The sequence below is a fragment of the Podarcis muralis genome, chromosome 6 (genome assembly GCF_964188315.1).
Source record: "Podarcis muralis chromosome 6, rPodMur119.hap1.1, whole genome shotgun sequence".
Classification (NCBI taxonomy): Eukaryota; Metazoa; Chordata; class Lepidosauria; order Squamata; family Lacertidae; genus Podarcis; species Podarcis muralis.
The window spans coordinates 74,723,718-74,744,813 of NC_135660.1; the positions used below are offsets into that span (position 1 = coordinate 74,723,718).

The 21,096-nt window shown below is 44.5% G+C and overlaps 1 protein-coding gene across 1 annotated transcript; it reads right to left on the reverse strand.

Moving 5' to 3' along the window:
• Positions 1 to 2,325: 2,325 nt before the first annotated feature.
• Positions 2,326 to 11,913, reverse strand: LOC114597142 (protein NDNF-like). Its single transcript, XM_028729302.2, has 4 exons — positions 11,449 to 11,913; positions 8,638 to 8,830; positions 6,135 to 6,268; positions 2,326 to 5,490 (listed from the first exon to the last, which is right to left on the reverse strand). The coding sequence occupies exons 2-4, from the start codon at positions 8,820 to 8,822 to the stop codon at positions 4,139 to 4,141; spliced, it is 1,671 nt and encodes a 556-aa protein (XP_028585135.2). The 5' UTR covers positions 8,823 to 8,830; positions 11,449 to 11,913; the 3' UTR covers positions 2,326 to 4,138.
• Between the last annotated feature and the right edge of the window lie 9,183 nt (positions 11,914 to 21,096).

The window sequence follows — 21,096 nt, forward strand, 5'->3', positions numbered from 1 at the left end:
GGCGATTAAATCGCGAGACGATAGAAAATTTTGGGCAATAGTAGCACAGGGAGTCTCATCCAAAGGAAAAATTGTAAACAGCAGTATTCCATCCGATGTGTGGTATCAACACTTTTCCAAGCTATACACACCCTCAAATACTGCTAATTCGAGTCCGTCCCTCCTATTGAAGAATGATCATCTAGCTAGTTGGGATCCGGTTACGGAATCAGAGTGCCTACAGCTAATTAAAACTTTAAAAAATGGCAAAGCTCCTGGTGAGGATATGATCCCCCCTGAGGTTTTTAAATCAAATGCCCAATGGTGGGCCATCTTTTTGGCCAAACTTTTTACAGCAATAAACAACACATGTAAAATCCCAGCAAATTGGAAACTAAGTGTGGTAGCCCCTATCTACAAGAAGGGAGACATTCAAGATCCAGCAAACTACCGCCCTGTAAGCCTTCTGGACACTGCATACAAACTTTATACCCGGTACTTATTAAACAAGCTGGTAGATTGGGCGGACCATTCTAACCTGTTCAACCAGGAACAGGCAGGATTTAGAAAGGGCCACAATACGATAGGTCACTGTATGGTACTACAGACCCTGGTAGCTAAATATGCAAAAGCGTATAAGAGCAGACTCTTCGTGGCCTTCGTTGACTTGACATCTGCCTTTGACTCAATCTGTAGAGATAGACTATGGAAAAAATTATATGAAACGGATATTGACAGACGACTTTTAAAAATTCTCAGAGAGTTACACACAGATATTACAGTCAAAATCAGAACTGGGCCATCGGGAACTCTTACGGACCCACTGCCATTGGGGAAAGGGGTCAAACAGGGATGCCTGCTAGCCCCATTTCTTTTTAACTTTTATATAAACGACATTGTGCAGTACATGGCAAAGTACAAGTCATCGGCTCCAGCCCTTGAAGGTAAACGTCTGAATATATTGCTATATGCCGATGACATGGCTTTAATGGCACTCACCCGAAGAGGCCTACGCAGCATGCTGGAGGGGATCGCAGCCTACTGTTCCCATAACTCACTAAAGATAAACTATGACAAAACAAAAATTGTGGTGTTCACTAGAGCTCGCCACACCTTTAGATGGTCTTTAGATGAACATGTGATTGAACAGTGCCCTTTTTTTAAATATCTGGGTGTTACATTTCAGGCTACATCTAGTTGGTTAGCCCACTTTAAGGCTGTAACCATCCTAACACGAAGAACAATTGGTGTCCTGCTTAATTTCTTTCATACCCGGGGAGGACAATTGGTGATCCCAGCATTAAGAGCTTTTGTTGGGAAAGCTATTCCCCAGATGTTATATGGGATAGAACTCTGGGGGTGGAACCAGAGGCTGTTGGAACGGCTCGAAATTTTGCAAAATTATTATCTCAGGAGGATTCTAGGCCTTCCTCAAGGAACCCCAGCAGCTTTCTTGAGGGTGGAGGTTGGATTACCCTCTGTGTCTGCCAGGGCCCATTTAAGATTCCTACGATTTTACATCAACCTTGCAAATACCTCAAACACCTTATTAGCCAAACAAGCCTTTGTATCTCTTCAAAAGAACACCACTTGGCGTCAAAACCTATCTGAGATCCTGGTTAGATACACCCTACCGGAGTTTAATATCCTCAAACTGTGGAGCCCGGACAAAGTTCGGGAATGGATCCTGCAGAGAGACGCTCTGTTAGATATCACAAAAATACAGAACCCAGGGTCCTCCCACTGGCTTCCCCGACTGAAAACAGTCAAAACCTGCGCCAATTACTTAGCGAATATCACCAATCCCACCCTTCGGAGAGCCTTCACCATGGCCCGTTTTCAAACCATTCCTACGGCCTATCTGTCAGGCAGATATGCAAAAATCCCAGTAGAGCAGCGTATATGTCCTTGTCATATGAGAACCAAAGAGGATCTCATACATTACATGTTGTATTGTCCCATCTATTCGGCCTTCAGGGATGCGATGTTACAAACTATTCCCAAATCAATAGTCAACTCTGAGGACCAAGTAAAGTTTTTACTGGTGGACGCTGATCCACGGATTTCTCACGTGGTAGCAGTCTTTGTGGTGAAGGCTATGAAAACTAGGGTATGGTTCCTGGATGAAACGGTGAGGTCCCTTCCATTGATCTCCTAACCTGTTGCTGTATCTTCTTTCCTGAATGGTGGGGTTTTTTGGGTAGTTTCCTTGCTGGGATAGCATGACATGAATTTTAGCTTACTTTTATAATTTTATTGTTTATCTTTTAACAATGTTTTATGGTATTTTGTGTAAAGGCATGGACCTCACAAATTTAATAAACTTGTTGTTCACAGTCTTGAAATAGTCAAACTTGATTCAATCCAAGTTGAGAACAAGAATGCCCTAGCGGTGATTTAAGTCGGTAATGCATAAATATCCTGTGTGTCACTGATGCAGGTTAATAACGTCTTTAACCCATCTTGGTACTCCAGATCTCAACTCCAGAAAACATCCGGACCCATCAAATTATTTCCCACTGCCAGCCCTGAATTTGCATTCTTTTATTTCAAATATCTCAAATCCAAAAAGTGACGTGGTTAGCAGATCAATCGCTGGTTCGGCTAAGGAAATGGCATTTTCTCTAACTGGGAAGTATTATGCAATGGGGATCTTCTATAAACCCTCTTGGGAAAGTTTATAGATCTGTTTCCTCATTTCTTTGTTTATCTGTCACCACTATTCTTCAGGCCTTTGTTTCTTTAGGCCTAGGTTCTCTTGCTCACACATTTCTCATTGCCAAAAAGTGGAGAGCAAGTGGGTGCTTGCTGGCTCCACCCTCCCCAACACATTCCTGATGGTCTGGCCCCTAGAGTCTCCATGCTTTGGGGTGAAATATCTGCAGCAGGGAGCCAGCCCTACTCCATTCAGAACCCTGTGCAAGTAGAGTTCTTCATTACACAGCGAGACTCTATGAGAAGAGCTGGCTCCCCACGGCTGACATTAATCTCTCCTTAATGTCTCCTCACCCACGGAATGGGAAACTTATGAAGGAGCAATGTCTGAATAGGGCTGTTGGCACATGATTCTAGGTATATTCAGCCTTGCAAATCACTGGACAGCCAATGCATTATGAGACCCACATTGGGGTGTGGGTGCCTCACAACATGGGAGCTGTGGGGTACAGAAACCCCCACGGTTTGTCCCTGCAAGATGGAGTAGTAACGGAATTGGCTGAATTTAAACCATCCTTCTTTCCTTTAGCTCTCCCAAGCTCTATGTATGGGCTAAATTAGAAACTACTACAGTGGAAAAAAGAGTAACCGTTCATCCCCACTGAATACCCAACTGTCAGACAGCGAGGCAAAGTTCTTGTGGGTCACTTTTCCAGTCTGCACTGCAATATTCCTCTCAGACTCTGCTGAGGTTACCTGCACTTTGCCAAAGGCAGAGGGAGTGGATTCCGGGAACTGAATTCTCATTGGAGAGATATCTTACAAAGTATGTTTGCTTTAGGTCCATTAAAATTATCCTCTCCCTCACGCCAGTTTTGGATTTTGTAGGTTTCGAAGATAAATGCTTTGGATGGTGTTCAACTGAGATTTACCCTTTCTGTGCCCCTCTCTGGGAGAACAGCCAGATAGCGGGCCTATCTATTGCACTGCTACTGCATGGAATTTAGCCATGAGGAAGCAGCCTCTGTAGTCTGGACTGTAGCTCAATATTAGAGCATCTGCTTTGCATGCAGAAGGTCCCAGGCTTCTCCAGATAGGGCTGTCCAATCAGTGTAGACAGTACTGAGCTTGATAGGACAGTGGTCTGACTTGGGATAAGGAAGCTTCCTGTGTTCCAGAGCATGACAGAATGAACACGGCCGAGTTAGACATGCTAATTTCAGTGGGTCTGCTCTGAGTAAAAGTTAGTTGGATACCACCCTTCTGTTTTAAGCCCTTTCAATGAAATTGCAGATAAGAGCGAGATAGAATTGCAGGGGGAAAGGTCCTGGGAGCAAGTCTACTTTTCTACACAGAGATTCCACCTCTCAAATCTTGCAACGTAAAACACTGTTTTCTGTCCCACTCCGAGCACGTTTTGAGTGGCATGGGTCACAAATGCTGCCCGTGCATGGAATTCCTCCAACTTTGTCATTCCTCAGGAACCCATCTTTGAAGGAGAACTTCAACATTTCTTCCGCGTCTTTACCACTTTACTGTAATATCTGACAGGAATCCCAGAAGGCCCAATGAGGTAAACATCGAATAAGTAGACTGTGCCTGCTTCAAGCCCGCTGATGGTTTCGGTCGTCACGGCTCGCCGGAGATTGAGATCGTGGAAGTATTTGCACAGCACCTTGTCGCCTTTTTGCCTTGACTCTGGCCCTGAGCACCTGTCCGCGTTCCTGGTTTCCATCCACACCTGGTCCTCCTCAATCTGTTTCTTGTAGACGCAGTACTTGCTCATCTGCTGTGTGCCCAGCCAGGCGATGGTGACAGAATTGCAAGTCCTCAGCTTGCTGAATGACTTGATTTTCAAACTCTCTGGCAAGACTGGGAAGAAAGGCCTGTGGAAGAGAGAGGACACCTGTACCTTCACAGATGCGTTTGAAGGTTCTGTGGAACCCAAGTGCACCAGGTAAAGGTCTCCCGGCCTTCCCTTCAGCATGAAGTGCCTCAAGCCGGCAAAGCTCTCTGACATGAGCACTTTCCCACCTCTGGCTATCTCGACCCGTATTTGGCCACTGCAAGACTGAAAGGCAAACTGAACCTGCTTTTGCACAGCCTGGTACTGCAGATCATGGAGAGCTTGCTTCCTCCCATCCAGGGTGAGTTGAATCACCTTCCCATCCTTTAGGATGGTGACTTTGGGCTCCGGTTCCTCGAGGGTTCGGGCAAAGGTTCCAGTGTAGGCAGCACTGGCGTTGGTGAGGAAGTTGACCACAAACACATCAAAGTAATACTGAGTGCTGGGTCTCAGGTTGGTGACTGTGTAGGTCTTCTTGGTGCCAACACATATCTGCCTCACCTCCCCATTGCCAGCTTTGCTAACAAGGCTCAGTTCGCCATTGGGCGTGATCATCACTTGCTGAGGGTCCAGGACATACGGAGACAGTGAGAGCGCTAATGCTTGCTGCGACGTTACTCCAGAAGGTCTTAGGGCTGTTTCTGCTGCGCATAAGCTCTTGTAGTTATGCCTTTCATTTACCAGAAGACAATACTGGACATTTTCTTTGTGCTGCAGGGCTGTTGAACTCTGCTTCCAAGCCAGGGTTACCGTGGTGTGGCCAATGCCGACGACATCTATGCGTGGATCCGTTGGGAGTTCTGGATACAGGTGCTCAGAAGTTGTGTCTGTCATTAGATACACCGTGATTTGGGTGTCTCTTTCAATGGACAGGAATTCCAGCACGTAGACAGCGGAATAGTAAGATGTCCCCATGTATGTCTCCACAGAATTGCCTCTGTAGCTGAAGAGAGTAGACACGGTCTTCATGGTCTTTGGAAACTTTAAGGCTTCCTGAACGTCCAAATCATCTGTCAATGACATTTGGAAATGCAAAAATATTTTAAGTCACGCTTCTTTGGGGGATGGGCAGAAATGTTCAGCTAGGTTTGGAGAACATTTTTCAGACTGAAGGCCTTGTTCCCTTCTGGGTGTCAGGGACTGGGCAGAGGAGGAATGGTGGAGACCGCCTCCCCAGCTTGACCCTTCCAGGGAGGAGGAAGAGGAAGGCAGTTTAGATTTACAACAGGGGTTTGAGGGAGGTCACATTTCAGAGGCAGATGAGGGGGAAAGTTGAGAAATAATGGGAGAAAAGGAGGAGGAGGGGGAGGAGGAGAAAAAATAAACACCAAGGGGATGACAGCTGATGGACACAGTGTCTTTAGAAAGCATTCCATACTCCCCCTCCCAGAACCTGGCGAGCCTTGAAAGTAGGAGAGCAAAGAGCTCAAAGACAGAGGGCACATAGCAGTACCCATAGGAGAGACGATGAGAGTGACGAATGAGGAAGTGGGAGAGACGGGGGGTGGGGTGGAGATTCACTTGGGACAAATATACCAGTATTTTTTTCTGCTGTCGGGAAGAAAAAATAGAGCCAAGGGATGAATCAACCATTATGAATGGCTAGCTAACATTGATGACCCTCCTAATCCATGGCCTTGCATGCATCTCTTACCACGTGCTGCTTTCCCAAGGTAGTTTGCTGAAGTCTTATGGACCCGGATGCTCCACTCAATGGGGACATCGCACGGAGTCACTCTCACAGTGAACGGTGCAGAGGTCCTGCCTTTCTCTAAAACAAAATAGTACCTTGGAAAGAAGGGAGAAGAAGAGTCCTTGAGAGTCATTGTACACTGTAGGCTTCCACTAGAAGGGACATCCGAGAAGCATGTCCGAGAAGATGCATACAGCATCAATGATCTCTTCCCATTCACAAGTCTGGGAACTACAGCAGTGGATACTGAGGTGGGGCACACTCACTGGACCACCAGGTAACATCTCAGCTCAAATCTGCAGACAACTTCATAAAACTCACAGCAACCACAACCCCAGTAGAGGGGTTCTTGCAAACTACGGCCACACATGCACAAGTCTTTTATTTTGTGACTGCTGAGACCCTCTGGGAGATTTGTAACATCATCTGATCATGTAGTCGCATGCCTCACATCCGGACTTTGTGAAGGTAGAATTTGTTTTCAAATGCTTTGGATGAGTGATATCTATGTGATTAATAAGGTGTTGTTTTTAATGCGAGCCCCAGTTTTTAGCAAGGATACTTATAAAATGGATTTTGTAAGTCCATTTAGAACAAATATTTTAAAACTCAACCCATTGCTTCAACTGAGGATAGATGCCATATTTTAAAACCACAACCAATTATCCCAATTTATTCTTTTCACTTTTACTGCCCCTCCGAGAGTTCTTCTATGTGCTCTTGCGGTCATGCTATACATTATGTAACCTGGTAGCATTTACATGGCCTTGCTCCTCTCCCATTCTCTGCAGTGCCTGTGTCTGAAGTGAAGCAGCTGGCTTTCATGTATGAATATGCATCAGATTTACAGGTGCTAATGTGATGAATTGGTGTCTCGGGGGAATAGCACAGAACTACTGGTGACAGAGCAGAGAACCTCCTTGCAAAAATGGTGATAATAGAGAACTTCACATTCTGGTGCATAATACTGTTACTTGTAGAAGCAATATATAATAGAAATATCATGAAAAAACCATATATTTCTTCAAATGAGATCTCTGTGATCCCTGCATTGTAACCCACAATGGGAGGGTTCCAGCTGAGGATTGCAGCCAGTCGGCCAAACTTTCCTTCAGGATATTATAAGTTGTTAGGGGCTCATGCAAGCCAGTTTCTTCTCTCTGCTTGTTTTTCTTTCCCAACTCTTCTGTGGCTCCTGTGAGATAACTGAGGAAGCTAACATTTGCAGGGTTTGTGTTTGGCATCACTGCATTCCTCAGAAATACGTCCCTCTAGACTTGGCTCCAATTAAGATTTGGCTCCCTTAAGTTCTGCATTCACAGGAATGATTCCCTCACCCCCAGTACAAACAGAGCTAGCATTTTGTCAGATGTGTGTCTGCTTATCTATTCTTGAGGCAAGCATACGTAAAGAGCACAGATCACTTTCATTTCTGCAGATAAATAATGAAGAACTTTGTCCATCATCCCACCAACTGGAAGAGATGGAGTCTGCTGCTAAGGAATGTGGTGGTACCATATTTTTCCGTGTAAAAGACACCCCCATATATAAGAAGACCCCTATTTTTTTAACCCAAAATTAAGAAATTAAGTTGTTTAGGGTTTTTTGGGGGGTGGGGGAGGTCACTTCTGGCAATTGCTCACCCGCCTGCCTGCCACTGCCAATCGCTTGCCACAGCCACTGCCAATTGCACACTTCACCGCAGCCACCAGTTGTCTGCCCACCTTGCCACAGCCGCCAGTCGCTTTCCCAATTGCCGCAACCACAGCCAATCGCCAGCAGGCCTTGGTGCAGCCACCAATCACCCACCCAATCGCTGCTGCCAATCTCCTGCTTGCTGCTGCCATTAATCGCATGTCCCCCCTGTGCATTAACTATCTGTGTATAAGACGACACCCAATTTTTGCCTTTTTTAAAAGCAAAAAGCGTCGTCTTATACACAGAAAAATACAGTACTTATTTCTGCAGGGTATGCACACAATGGAGCTATTTTGTTAGTTGCTTAAGCTTGCTCTTCTGACTGCTGTAGAGCGACAGTGTATAATTTTGATCTTAGATGAGGTGTGTTGCTTGTTGCAGATTTCATATTTTACCCGGATGCAACAAAAGGATGTACTCTCTCTGGAATTTCAGGGTTGTGCATTAGATTACGCCCTGTGTGGTTAGCAGATTTTTGTAAACAACTGCTCAACAACCCCCCCCCCCCCCCCCCGGTTAGTGGCTCTTTCCTTTTCTAATGAAAAGCAGAGCAATACGTTTGCACCAGCTTGGCTGCAGGAGTCACTGGAAGGAGGCATCCAAGGCGCCATACAACTGTCTTAGGGAATCCACTCTGGATTTGTGCTGGGTTTACTCCTCAGCCTTTTCTTCTCCTGAAGATGTTCTGCAAGCCAGAGGAGGTTTAGGGTGTGGTGTGGCTGCAAGAATTCAGATGAAATGAAAGGACATATAAGGCTCCCTTTACCTTTTGGGTATATCTTCCAAGAGGTGCACTGTGGTTTCCTTGCCGTCTGCGAGGATGAATGTATGATAAAAGTTGAGGAGCTCACTCTTGAAGCTTTGCTGTATGCTGTGCGCTACCTCTGTTGAATGGCAGAAGTACATGGCCAAGAGGAGCACTGGGGGCAGGCAAGCCTGGGACCCAGACATCGTGAGCGCTGCAACAGGCAGGGGACACATTAACAAGGCTGGAGAAGATTTCTTAATTTCTATACCATGCTATTGAGAAACGACAGATCACAGATGACAAATAGCTCAGCCAGACCCTATTTGAGTTGAGTTTCATATCTAAACATACAGCAGGACATCTACTGTGTGATGCCTCCTCCGGCTGTTCAAACATACCTATTTATTAAAGCTTTCCATGGCCTGTGATCCCAATTGAATGGTTTCTAACTAATGCCGTTTTGACATGTTGTTGTTATTGTGTCTGTGTGTGTGTGTGTGTGTGTGTGTGTGTGTGTGCATATGCATGCCAGACCCTCCAAGTGTCCCTATTTTCCAGGGACAGTCCCTGATTTAGAGAAGCCGTCCCAGTTTCTTATTTGATCCTGGAATGTCCCGCTTTTCCTTAGGACGTCCCTATTTTCATTGGAGAAATGTTGGAGGGTATGGCACACACGCACATATACAGCACACATATGATAGAAAGACTGGTTTATAGGAAATTGCCTTATTGTACATCACCTTGGTATTATTTGAATGTCGGGCAATATGTCAATCATTTGAAAGAAGGAAAACAATATTCATACCCTGGTGATGATGATGATTAAAATGTATATACCGCCCTATACCTGCAGGTCTCAGGGTGGTTATAATAAAAGACCACAATACAAAAACACAAAATACATGATAAAAATACAAGCAAAAACAGCCCAGTAATCCCCTGTCCCCAACACATTTTAAAAGGGCATTGGATGTCAATCAGCCAGGGGCCTGGTTAAAGAGGAATGTGTTTGCCTGGCACCTTTGCGTATGATGAACCAACTGAGCCTCCCTGGGGAGAGCATTCCACAGATGGGGAGCCACTGCAGAAAAGGCCCGTTCATGTGTTGTCACCCTCTCATGGAAGAGGCACATGAAGAAGGGCCTCAGAAGATGATTGCAGGGTTTGGGTAAGTTTATATGGAGGGAGGCGGTTCTTGAGGTATTTTGGTCCTGAGCCATTATTGGTTCTTAGGGGTGCTAAATATTTTCCAGCCTGTGGGCCCCATTCCCTTGCAGACTGGGTGCCCTGGGTTTTACATCATTTATTTGAATGGAACTTGGTTTGGGAATGTTTTGAACTAATTGTCTGGATGTGTCCCAAGGTAGACAGAAGAGCACTGGAGTTAAGGTTAAATTATGGTTGTGTGTGTTGCCGTCAGGGAACCAGGCAGAGGGCCTTCTCGGTAGTGGCGCCCGCCCTGTGGAACGCCCTCAAATCAGATGTCAAAGAGATAAACAACTACCTGACATTTAGAAGACATCTGAAGGCAGCCCTGTTTAGGGAAGTTTTTAATGTGTGACATTTTAATGTATTTTTAATCTTTGTTGGAAGCTGCCCAGAGTGGGCGGGGTACAAATAAATTATTATTATTATTATTATTATTATTATTATTACCTAGCACGAGTGACGTCACAGGCACTGTTCAATAGGCACTCCTGCAGACACATCCCAGGCAACACTTCCAACCACAACCGGTCCCACTTGCCATGGAAAAGAGCTGCATTTTCTATGGCAGAGGGCTGGGAATTTGTGATGTCTGGATGTTATATAATGAAGAAGCAAATGGCAGCACGTTTGTCACAACGTAAACTGGTCATCTGGAAAGACCATTGCTTTAATTGATTAAGAGAGAGAGAAAATAGAGCGGCGTATGGGTCAGAGTGGGGGAAACTGCCAACTTCTGACAAGCATTGTAGCTGCAGAGCAAAGTGTCAGTAGGTAGGGGGTGCTCTTAGAACAGTATCAATTTTGGGAGAAAGCCTCCTTAAACTGAACTGTAACACACAGTCAATAAATTAGCAAATTTGATTCACTAACCGTGGTAGGAGAGAGAATAAGCCATAAATACAGAAGAACAAAGAAACGGCGTTTATTATTTAGCAGGTTTTTTTTTAAAGATCAGTAGATCAAATCCACTAACTGTTAGAATTCTGGTTAATATTTATGTCTTGAGTCTGTAGTAGCATCACTGCACTACATCTGAATTTGTAAGTCTGATCCTTGTCAGTGATGTATCATAAGAACAGGCAATTTTCATCAGCCACAAAATGTGGCATCACATTCTGTCCTACACCTCAAAAGCGATAGCATTTATGTTGCCTTCAGGATTTAGGATGCCTTCATAAAATGTGAAGCAGGGAAGTAAATGGTTCATATATATAAAAAAACAACCTGTCCAAATATGAATGAATGATGCTTCCCAAATTCTTTTGCATCTCAGTCACCTCAATAAGAATAACAGTATATTAACATTCTCACTATGTACTGATATATTCCTTTGGCAGTTTGTTTGCTCAAACCATATCTTATAAAGTCAACATAAATACTCAAACTTCTAAATCGACATGAACTTTAGGTTTTCCATACTTTAAAGGTAAACAGCAGTCACAGATTGCATTGATCCCCAAGCCTTCTTGCCTGGTAAAGACAGATATTGTAGGCTGACCCAAAATAGAATACCATCCCCATAAACCTACAAACCTATAAACAGATTCTTGGCAGTGAAAATAAATAAATAAATGCAAAATAAATCGAGAGGGAGGAACCCAACCATTTTACTGCACTTACCTTTAGACAGATGCTATCCTGGCAACTTTCTCTCTGTGCAGAAATCCAGATGAAACACTCTGACCCAGACTTTTTGAGATCTTCGCTGGCAGATGAAAAACACAACTGGGAAACCTGTTTTTATAGGACCGAACTGACTTTTCCATATGTTTCAAGCAGAAGGATTAAAAAAAATAAAAGCTTTTAGTTTTATAGGCGAAGAGAGAAAAGTTCTTTTGTTTTTCTTTAAGCCTCTGCAAAACCAAACAGTCCCCTTATACCTCTTGTTCAAATATATTACAACTTTGTATTTTGAGAGCAAATTTCTTCTTCTTCTTCCTTGTGGAAAGTGGCAGGCAGGCAGCTCAGCTAGAAAGGAGCGCCATGCCCCACGGGTGGCTGCTTAGAGAGTGGGTCTTTGACAGAAATGCAAAAGCGTGTCTGTGTGGGAGGTGTGTGTGTGCTCATTTAACCCTTTTGTAGTACTAGGTAGCCTACAGCCTGCGTAAGTCCCTGCGTAATTTCAATTGGATGGGCAGGGACCTTTCCTACTTCTAAAGTGTTCTGCTATCAGAATTGCATCAGAGTCATTTGGAACTGGAGAACTCACTGTTCTTTGACATTAAATATCAACAAACGTGGGTGGATTAAAAACAACAACACACACACACCTGTTGTATACATCTAAGCCCAAGCCTAAGGTTTGTAGAATGGGCACTTAAGCTGGAAATTAAGAAGACCTTGGTGAGACAAAACTATCATATGGGGGGGGGGGAAGGTTTCAACCCCCATGATTCAGAGCAATGACACTGCTAAAAGTATATTGTGATAGCTTCAATAATAATAAAATGGGTTGATCAGACCTGTAGGAATTATATTTAATTAAAAGTTAAAGTAATTTGCAGCTGGATTCTAAGCATGTAAGACCCATTTGTTCAATGGGACTTACTTCCAAATAAGTACACAAATTATTATTTTTATTAATTAATTAAATTTCAGCTGAAGATCATAGGGCAATTGACAACATAAAAATACAAAATGAGAACACAAGATACATAATAAAACAAACACAAACCAACCAACCAACCCCCCCCCGCCCCCATCAACACATTTAAAAGGCCAACATTTTTGTTGGTGCCTAAAAATATGTAATGAGTGTTTCAGGTGAGCTTCCCTGGGGAGAGCATTCCACAAATGGGAAGCCACTTCAGAAAAGGACCATTCTCATGTGGCCACCCTCCAGATCTCTTGTGGAGAGGGCACACGAAGAAGGGCCTCAGATGATGCTTGCAAAGTCTGGGAGCAGTTCCTGAGGGGAGAGAAGGTACCTTGAGGTATTGTGGTCTTTAGCCATATAAGGATTGATGGGTCAAAACCAGCACTTTGAATTGGGGCCAGAAACTAATTAGCAGCCAGTACAGTTGGGCCAGGATTACCGGTAATATTATATGCTCAGACTGTCTTGCCTTGGTGAGCAACCCAGCCACCGAATTATGCACCAGCTGACGTTTCCAAACCATCTTCAGAGGCAGCCCCAAGTATAATGTGCTGCAGTAAACTAAGCTGGATATCACCAGAACATAGTCAACAGACATTAGGCTGTCCCTGTCCAGATAGGGGCATAGCTGGGCCACCAGCTGAAGCTGATGAAAGGCACTCCACATCACAGAGGCCACCTGAGCCTCAAGTGACAGCAAAGGATCCAGGAGGACCCACAAGCTATGTACCTGCTCCTTCAGAGGGAGTGTAATCCCATCAAGAGCAGGTAACCTCCCATCCATCTGGTCTAGAGAACCAGCCACTAACAGTGCCCAAGCCTTATCTGGATTGAGCTTCAGCTTCTGGGTATCTTTGCCTTGCGTCCTTTAGTGTATCTTCCATGTTGCCTTCTTCCTCTGCACCAATATGTTGTGGACCTGGTTTTTAGGTTGCTCGCTGCAGAAATTAATGCACTCCCCCCCCCCCCAATGAATCTTGTCTAGTTACATCTCAATTATCAGTTGTGACCCTATTCATATATGTAGAATTTGTGGCAGTCAGGTCGAGACAGCTTGGGAGGGGTTCCAAAAGCTGGTTGACCTTCTGGCTGACCCACGAAAAACAACACCTCAATGGATGCCCTGCTCCTTCAATATGGCATTGATGATCTGCATTAAACCAGGATTAAACACCCCATATGGATGCTCCTATTTAGTTAAGTGTATTTTGGCCTCACAACATACTGCAGCTGGAAACCAAGGTTAAAATAAGTGGTGATGCTGCTGGGGAGATAGAAGCTAGGCACATGTAATGGCCATCAGATTTCATTTGGATCCAGCTTTGCTGCTTTGTAAAAACAGACAGCCTCATCCCAAATCACTTCATGATCTGTATGATTTGATCCGGCTCCGTCTGTTTCCCTCGGTATTTTAGAACCCTGGAACATTAGAGCCCCAAAGTAGGAGATGCTCTCCATTTCAGAAGGTCCTCCAGTCCATGGAGGACAACATTGACACTGACAGAGGGGTTGGAGGTTAATGTACTCCCCCTCCCCCCATTATATGTGTGCTGTATGTGTTATAATGCCTGAAGGGATATTGGATATTGTCAGGGAACTGCCATTGGAGCCAGAGGGAGAGGGAGGGCTCCAGAGGGATTCCGGAGAGCGTCCCGGGAGGGAGAGAAGCAGCACATCTTCTGGGGAAGGAAATCAGCGTAGCACCAGTGGAGAAGGGGGGCAGATGGGGGAATCGGCGAGGTGGCTCCAAGACTCCTCGCCGGGGCCAGCGGGGAGAGCACGGGTCCTCCGATGCCCACACCCTCCGTGCGCAGAAGGCTTCCGCGCAGGGAAAGTAGGCGGAGACTAGGCGTCAAAGAGCTTCTTTGCTGGAAGAAGTTCAAGAAACGCCCACTGACGGATTCTGCCAGCGATTGCGACAGCCACGGGCGAGTGGCTGTCCAGACAGAAAGGGTTCACTCAGGCAACCAGCCAGGTGTGGCGCCGATTTACGCACAAGCAACCCCTAGAACCATTACAGATATCTTTGAATGGCACAATCTTCTGTCTTTTTGGGTACAACTATTCCTGTCTTAAAAAAACAAAACCCTCCCTTTACAAATAATTCATTTTAAAGTGAATACTAGTATTGTGCTTAAACACATCCTGACACACATAAGTACCTCATACAGCACATGAGAAATATTAATAGCATATAAGCAAATCAGTAAGTTATTTACACAAACGTATAATTTTTTATTAATAATAAATAATATAACCAACTTCATTTTATCTACATAAGTTTCTCCTTACTCACAGTCAATATTCAAGTGCCAAGTGTGCTTCAAAAACCTATTAAATTTAATAGAACTGGGAGGAACATTTACCTATAAACATCCAGAAGTATAAATTATTTCCGTAAATACATTAAATATTAAATGTGCCTTCGCAAGCTACATAAGACAGAGGAATTTGCTAGTTTTGGGGATGCTACAAGATTATTTGTTCAGTTAGTGATAGCAACTGATTGCAAAAACAGGTTCCTTGGAGGAACTACGGTGGATGCAGATCTGAGCAACATCCAGCACTGAAAATGCTGGCAAATATGCAAACTGTAACTTGATCTTATTTCTCCAGCCCCATATTTCTGCTGCACGACACATCTGATATTGTTCTGTCCCAACAATTTGGGAAAGAAAGGGTTACTATAAGAACATAAGAACACTTTAAGAAGTGCAGCCCTGAACTGATGGAAGATTGCATCTATATGATGTATCACATTTAATGAGGAAATTCCTTGCTTTTATGACAGAACCGTTTCTTAACTAGTGTTGAGATGATGCAGCAAGGGGGATTGGATTGGGGTGGGTAAACCTTAGCTAAGTTTGTTCTGAACTAGAATATGAAGCGTAGTTCCTATGTGAATCAGGCATCTTGAAATGCATTGATAGCCATTTTTGTTTTACTTCCCTCTTGCCATGTGTGTGTATGTATGCGCACATATACCCTAGCCAAGCTTTGAGCTGCTTAGAGTATACATTAACTTGTGTCTTGTACCTTAACTTGTACATTAGCTTGTGCCTATAAGCATTGCTCAGTATCAGCAGAAAGCTGCAGCCCCTTTTTTTGCTTTCTGGAGTGTAGCTGTGTTTATTTCCATGTAACTCTCATTGTATTCGAGTAGAACTTTACTTCTGGCTAACGTTAATTCTTAGGGCTGCTGCCTTTGTCTCACCCCTGCGAGATCATGCCTTCCCCAACCTCCTCCTGAAATTTTCAAAAGATCGCACATCACTGTGCGTTACCCAGTAATCTGTGCATCATCTTAACAGGGCGATCCTATTTTTTGCTTCTGAGCTACAGTGTTGCTGTCGTACATGCAAATGGATTAAACTAACACAAACAGAACTAATCCTTCGCCCCACCCTTCAATAAATGCATGCACTTAAAGATCAACGCTAATGCATTCGATATACCACTTGAACAACAATGTTAAGTCCTTTTAATTACTACCAAAAAGCAGGGGATTTAAAAAACCAAATGTATAAATTGAATATAGGCTTGCCAAGTGCTGCTTTGCAGATGATGTATGCTTTTTTTCTGTTTTGCAGCTGTGCGATTTGTGTGCGCATTGTATTGTAATGTGTAATGGCCATTGGCTACAAACAATTGATGGGGCGGGGAGATGATGCATGGCAGCTAGAGGATGATAAAGTGACTTTTGCATGTTCTAGGGCCTTTGAAAAGGGCAGTTAGTATCTCTCCCCCATGGGAGAAATGTGTGTGATCCTGATATAGCTTACACAGCTTACCATGAGGCAATATCCATGAGCTTGTCTCTATTTACTGTATTTTCCCCTCTACAAGACACACTTTTCCGCTCCTAAAAAGTAAGGGGAAATGTGTGTGCATCTTATGGAGCGAATGCAGGAGGGAGGCTCTGTGCAGCACTCCCTCTAGCTGTTCTAGCTTTGCCGTGCGAAGCCTCTGCAGGGGAGAGGAGAGCCTTCATCCCACTCCCCTGTGGAGGCTTCGTGGGCTACCCCAAAAGCCAGAACAGCTAGAGGGAGCGCTGCGCAGTGCTTCCTCTAGCTGTTCTAGCTTCACGCGAAGCCTTCGCAGGGCAGCAGGGAGCCTTCATCCCGCTGCCCTGTGGAGGCTTCGTGCGGCTATCCCTGGCTTTTGCAGGAGGTGGGGGAAGGGACAGCTCTGTGCCTTCCCCCACCTCCCAGAAAAGCCCCCAAGAGCCACACTCCCTTTAAAGAGCGCGCGGCTCTTGCGGGAGGAAAGCCAGTAGGCTTGCTTTCTCTGAAGCCAGGAGGGCAGGAGGGATCAGTGCGCACCGATCCCGCTTGCTCTCCTGGCTTCAAGGATAGCCTCACAAAGCCTCCTGAGTGAAGATGGATCCCTCTTAGCTCAGGATGCTTTGCGTTGCTTTCTTCTTTCTTGTTTTCCTCCCCTAAAAACTAGGTGCGTCTTATCATCTGGTGCATCTAATAGAGCGAAAAATACAGTGGATCATGTCGATTTTTTAAATAAAAAAATAAATGCTACTATTAATGACTTCTTCTTCTTCTTCTTCTTCTTCTTCTTCTTCTTCTTCTTCTTCTTCTTCTTCTTCTCCCTTGCCCATCTGACTGTGTTGCCCCAGCCACTCTGGGCGGCTTCCAGCATGTACAAAAACATAATAAAACATTAAACATTTAAAGCTAACCAAGACCTGCAGGCAAGGCTCTTTCTGAGCTGGGCAAGCAGAGCTGCAGCCATTGCCAGGTGGCCAGGCAGGAGGAGACAAAGCAAGACCAGCAATGGGCAAGTAGCCCAGTTGAGTTGACAAGCAGGGGTAAAGGTAAAGGACCCCTGGACGGCTAAGTCCAGTCAAAGGAGACTATGGAGTGTGGCGCTCATCTCGCTTTCAGGCTGAGGGAGCTGGCGTTTGTCTGCAGACAGCTTTCCAGGTCATGTGGCCAGAAGGACTAAAGTGCTTCTGGCACAACAGAACACCGTGACAAGTGCCAGAGCACATGGAAATGCTGTTTACCTTCCCGTCGCAGTGGTACCTATTTATCTACTTGTACTGGTATGCGTGTGAACTGCTAGGTTGGCAGAAACTGGGACAGAGCAATGGGAGCTCACCCCCTCATGGGGATTCGAACCACCGACCTTCTGATCGGTAAGCCCAAGAGACTCAGTGATTTAGACCATAGTGCCACCTGCTCCCATGACAAGTAGGGAGTGGTACTCTGATACTCCACCACATTCGCACTAAGGGCCAGTTGCTCTCAATTTGAGGAGCCAAGCCAAAACCAGAGGCTCTCTATGGCCAAGTGGTTCCCCATTGGCCCTGTGTGTCACCTGACTCATACCAGTAGCTGCAGTACCTCTGTCTGGCCAGCTGCACTGGGGGCTCCAAAGCATAGCTGACACTAGGCCAGACTAGCCTTCTTTCTGTGAGGTTCTGGCAGTGCAGAGAGTTATGCATTTGAATTTGTTTTGCAGCCTTTGACAAAGGGCAGAAGTTTTCCCCTCCCTTCCATGTTCAGAAGTTGACTGCACTTTATTTCAATACCAGCAACAGGGCCTGAGGACAGGAGGGGCCTTTAAGGGGACACATCACTCTACCTAATGGTGGGCTGCGCTCTGCTGTTTGCTAGAGTCCCTCGCCCGTTTGAGATTTCTTTTACAGTGGTACCTCTGGTTATGTACTTAATTCGTTCCGGAGGTCCGTTCTTAACCTGAAACTGTTCTTAACCTGAAGCACCACTTTAGCTAATGGGGCCTCCTGCTGCTGCCATGCCGCCGGAGCAAGATTTCTGTTCTTATCCTGAAGCAAAGTTCTTAACCTGAAGCACTATTTCTGGGTTAGCGGAGTCTGTAACCTAAAGCGTATGTAACCCGAGGTACCACTGTATTTGTATTTCTTCAACAAAGCATATAGACTGCTCGAAGGTGATACAGCTTCTATGCGGTTAACAGTATATAAAGAAATATATAGAACATTAAAGTTATCCATAAGAGACTGAGAAACAGCTATTTAACAACATTCCAAAGGTCATTCATGTCAACCATAGGCGAAAAAGACACACGTTTGCCATCTCAGCTTCCACATGTCGGGATAGGTAACACGTACTAATAAGAAAGTAGCAGGAACTCTTGTGTCACCTACTGTTTCGCAAATCTCTCTCTTTTTCGCAGCAATGACTTCCTTGCATGCCTCATTAAAACTTTGCACTCAGCTGCTTGGGTGATCTTTCTAACTTCCCCTGATTCTCAAAAATATGCAGAATCGCATAGGAGAAACTTTGTAGAAAAACTAACAGTAGAAAGGATATTATAAAGACAAATACTTGCCTTCTTGCTGGCGATTTGGAGGGAGGGAGGGAGGGAGGGAGGGAGGGAGGGAGGGGTGTTACGACCAGGTTTTGTTCTGTAGCTATATTTCGATATACACCTATGAAAACCAATAAAATTACTTTTAAAAATATGGGGCTGAGCCACTTTCTAATCATTTTCCTTCCTGGTTTATGCATGTTTGACAGTGCTCCAAGAAGCTCCAGTGATTACATTTGGTCGCTTCCCTATATGACCCCTTCTAAGGGTGGCAGGCAGGGAAGGTGTTAATAACGGTCCTCTCTTTCCTCCCCCTTTCCCCCCTTTTTTCAAATTTTGCTGCCTTTCTGTCCCTGACATCCCATCTGTTCCAGACACTGTCTGTAATTCTTCCCAGCATTCTCCAGGGAAGGCAAGATACAATACCTTGGAATTTTAACAATCCTAAACAGATTGGGGTCCGCATATGGGGCAAAATGATTAGATTGCAAGAAATCCAATCACATTTGCTGCCCCTGCCCTATATATTTCTTTAAGCGTGAGGGTTCAGATGCCACTATGAATATTTTATACCGCGTGGAGGTTAGGTGGCTGCTATTCCTTTTCTTTCTTTCCATTCCCTCAGGAGAGACATGTAAACAACAGCATTTGATTGTAGGAATTTAATGAATATGTTAGCCTTACATCTAACAGATGCTGATGATTTTGCCACCTCTTCTAATTGCAAGACGTGCATGATCACTTCCTTGGTTTTGCAAAAGCAAGGATACTGTTAAGCCTATTTTGCAGGCTCGGAGCTAAAGAAAAGAATTAAGGGTAGAAGGAGTTTGAGCAACCTGCCAAGAAATGGAATCTTCTCCACTTAAAACCCATTTGTTGTCCATTAAGAAGTGTGAAAACAGTGGAGTTTGCTCCCTACAGCCCTGTAATCTACTTTACTATGCTATTGCTTACCCAGTTTCAATTTTCTGTGTTGACTGATAGCATTTTCATAGATTCACGTAAATATGACTGAAATAAATATTCACCACTAAATTAAAATCTGTAGCTCATTCAAATAGCACAGAACTTGAGAGAGAAGCTTAACTTTGTGAGCCCCCCCCCATGTTCCACAGCCTCCCATGTTGTCATTTTTGTTTTATTGTGATCTTTGTGATAACAATAGACACATCTAAAGAAGAGTTTGGATTGGATTTGAAATCCCGCTTTATCACTACCCGAAGGAGTCTCAAAGCATCTAACATTCTCCTTTCCCTTCCTCCCCCACAACAAACACTCTGTGAGGTGAGTGGGGCTGAGAGACTTCAAAGAAGCGTGACTAGCCCAAGGTCACCCAGCAGCTGCATGTGGAGGAGCGGGGAAGCGAACCCGGTTCACCAGATTACGAGTCTACCGCTCTGAACCACTACACCACACTGGCTCTCATTTTTCTTCGGTATGTGATTAGAGATTATGCGCGCTCAGAATCATGTGTCTTCGAAACAGGACCTATCTCTTCACCTAACTTTCTAGCAGCATCTAGCAGCATTAAGAAAACTTAAGTATAATGAGTTGCTGTTACAACCAAGACACATGGTGTGATGAATTCACCTGCTCAGGATTCTTGTCTAAGATATTGTAGTGTCACCTTCAAGACCACAAATCTTTCCTGAATAATGCTTGGTCTGCTGGAAGTCTGACTCTTTCATTTATATCAGGAGTGGCTAACTTGTGGCCTTCCAAAACTTGTGGCTGGGGTGGATGGGAGTTGGAGTCTAACAACATCTGAAGGGCACTTGGTTAGCCACCATCATTTACATAAGCTAAAAGGCAGGATCAGATTTCTACTTGTTTTGTTTTGCTAACCCCATAGTTAGCCAACTGTATGCTATAATGGAACTGATTCAACATTTCACTTCGAGCATAACTTTAGGATGAATTTTCAGGTTCCAACCCACGTGAAATGTCTGTAGGAAATTCAATGGAAGTTAAAATTATTTTGGTAAGAATTGATTCAGTTTCTTGTATTTCCTTTTCTCGACATGGCCCCCAAATGGGATCTAAAACCATGTTCAAAGCTAATTCGAACTACAGTAGGAATTTGGCGAAAAGTGAAAGGACTTGGGGATGGTAGTCATGCATCTCTTGAACTGGTCGAATTTCTGTCTGATATTTCAATGCTCCCAGCAAAGAATTGTATTGCAGATAAACTGATAAGAATTAACCCTGCGGTCATAAACATCTTTTGAAAAAGATGCTGCTAGAAAGTTAGGTGAAGAGATAGGTCCTGTTTCGAAGACACGTGATTCTGAGCGGGCATAATCTCTAATCACATACCGAAGAAAAATGGAATGGGGAATAGTATCTGGGGAAATCAGATGAAG

Bases quoted from the DNA above. Each gene is read 5' to 3' on its own strand.
- LOC114597142 (XM_028729302.2), bottom strand. From the start codon at position 8,822: ATGTCTGGGTCCCAGGCTTGCCTGCCCCCAGTGCTCCTCTTGGCCATG. The intron at 6,269-8,637 runs GTAAAGGGAGCC...CTTCTTTCCAAG, and splicing joins TTGGAAGATATACCCAAAAG to GTACTATTTTGTTTTAGAGA. The intron at 5,491-6,134 runs GTAAGAGATGCA...TGTCATTGACAG, and splicing joins CCTTGGGAAAGCAGCACGTG to ATGATTTGGACGTTCAGGAA.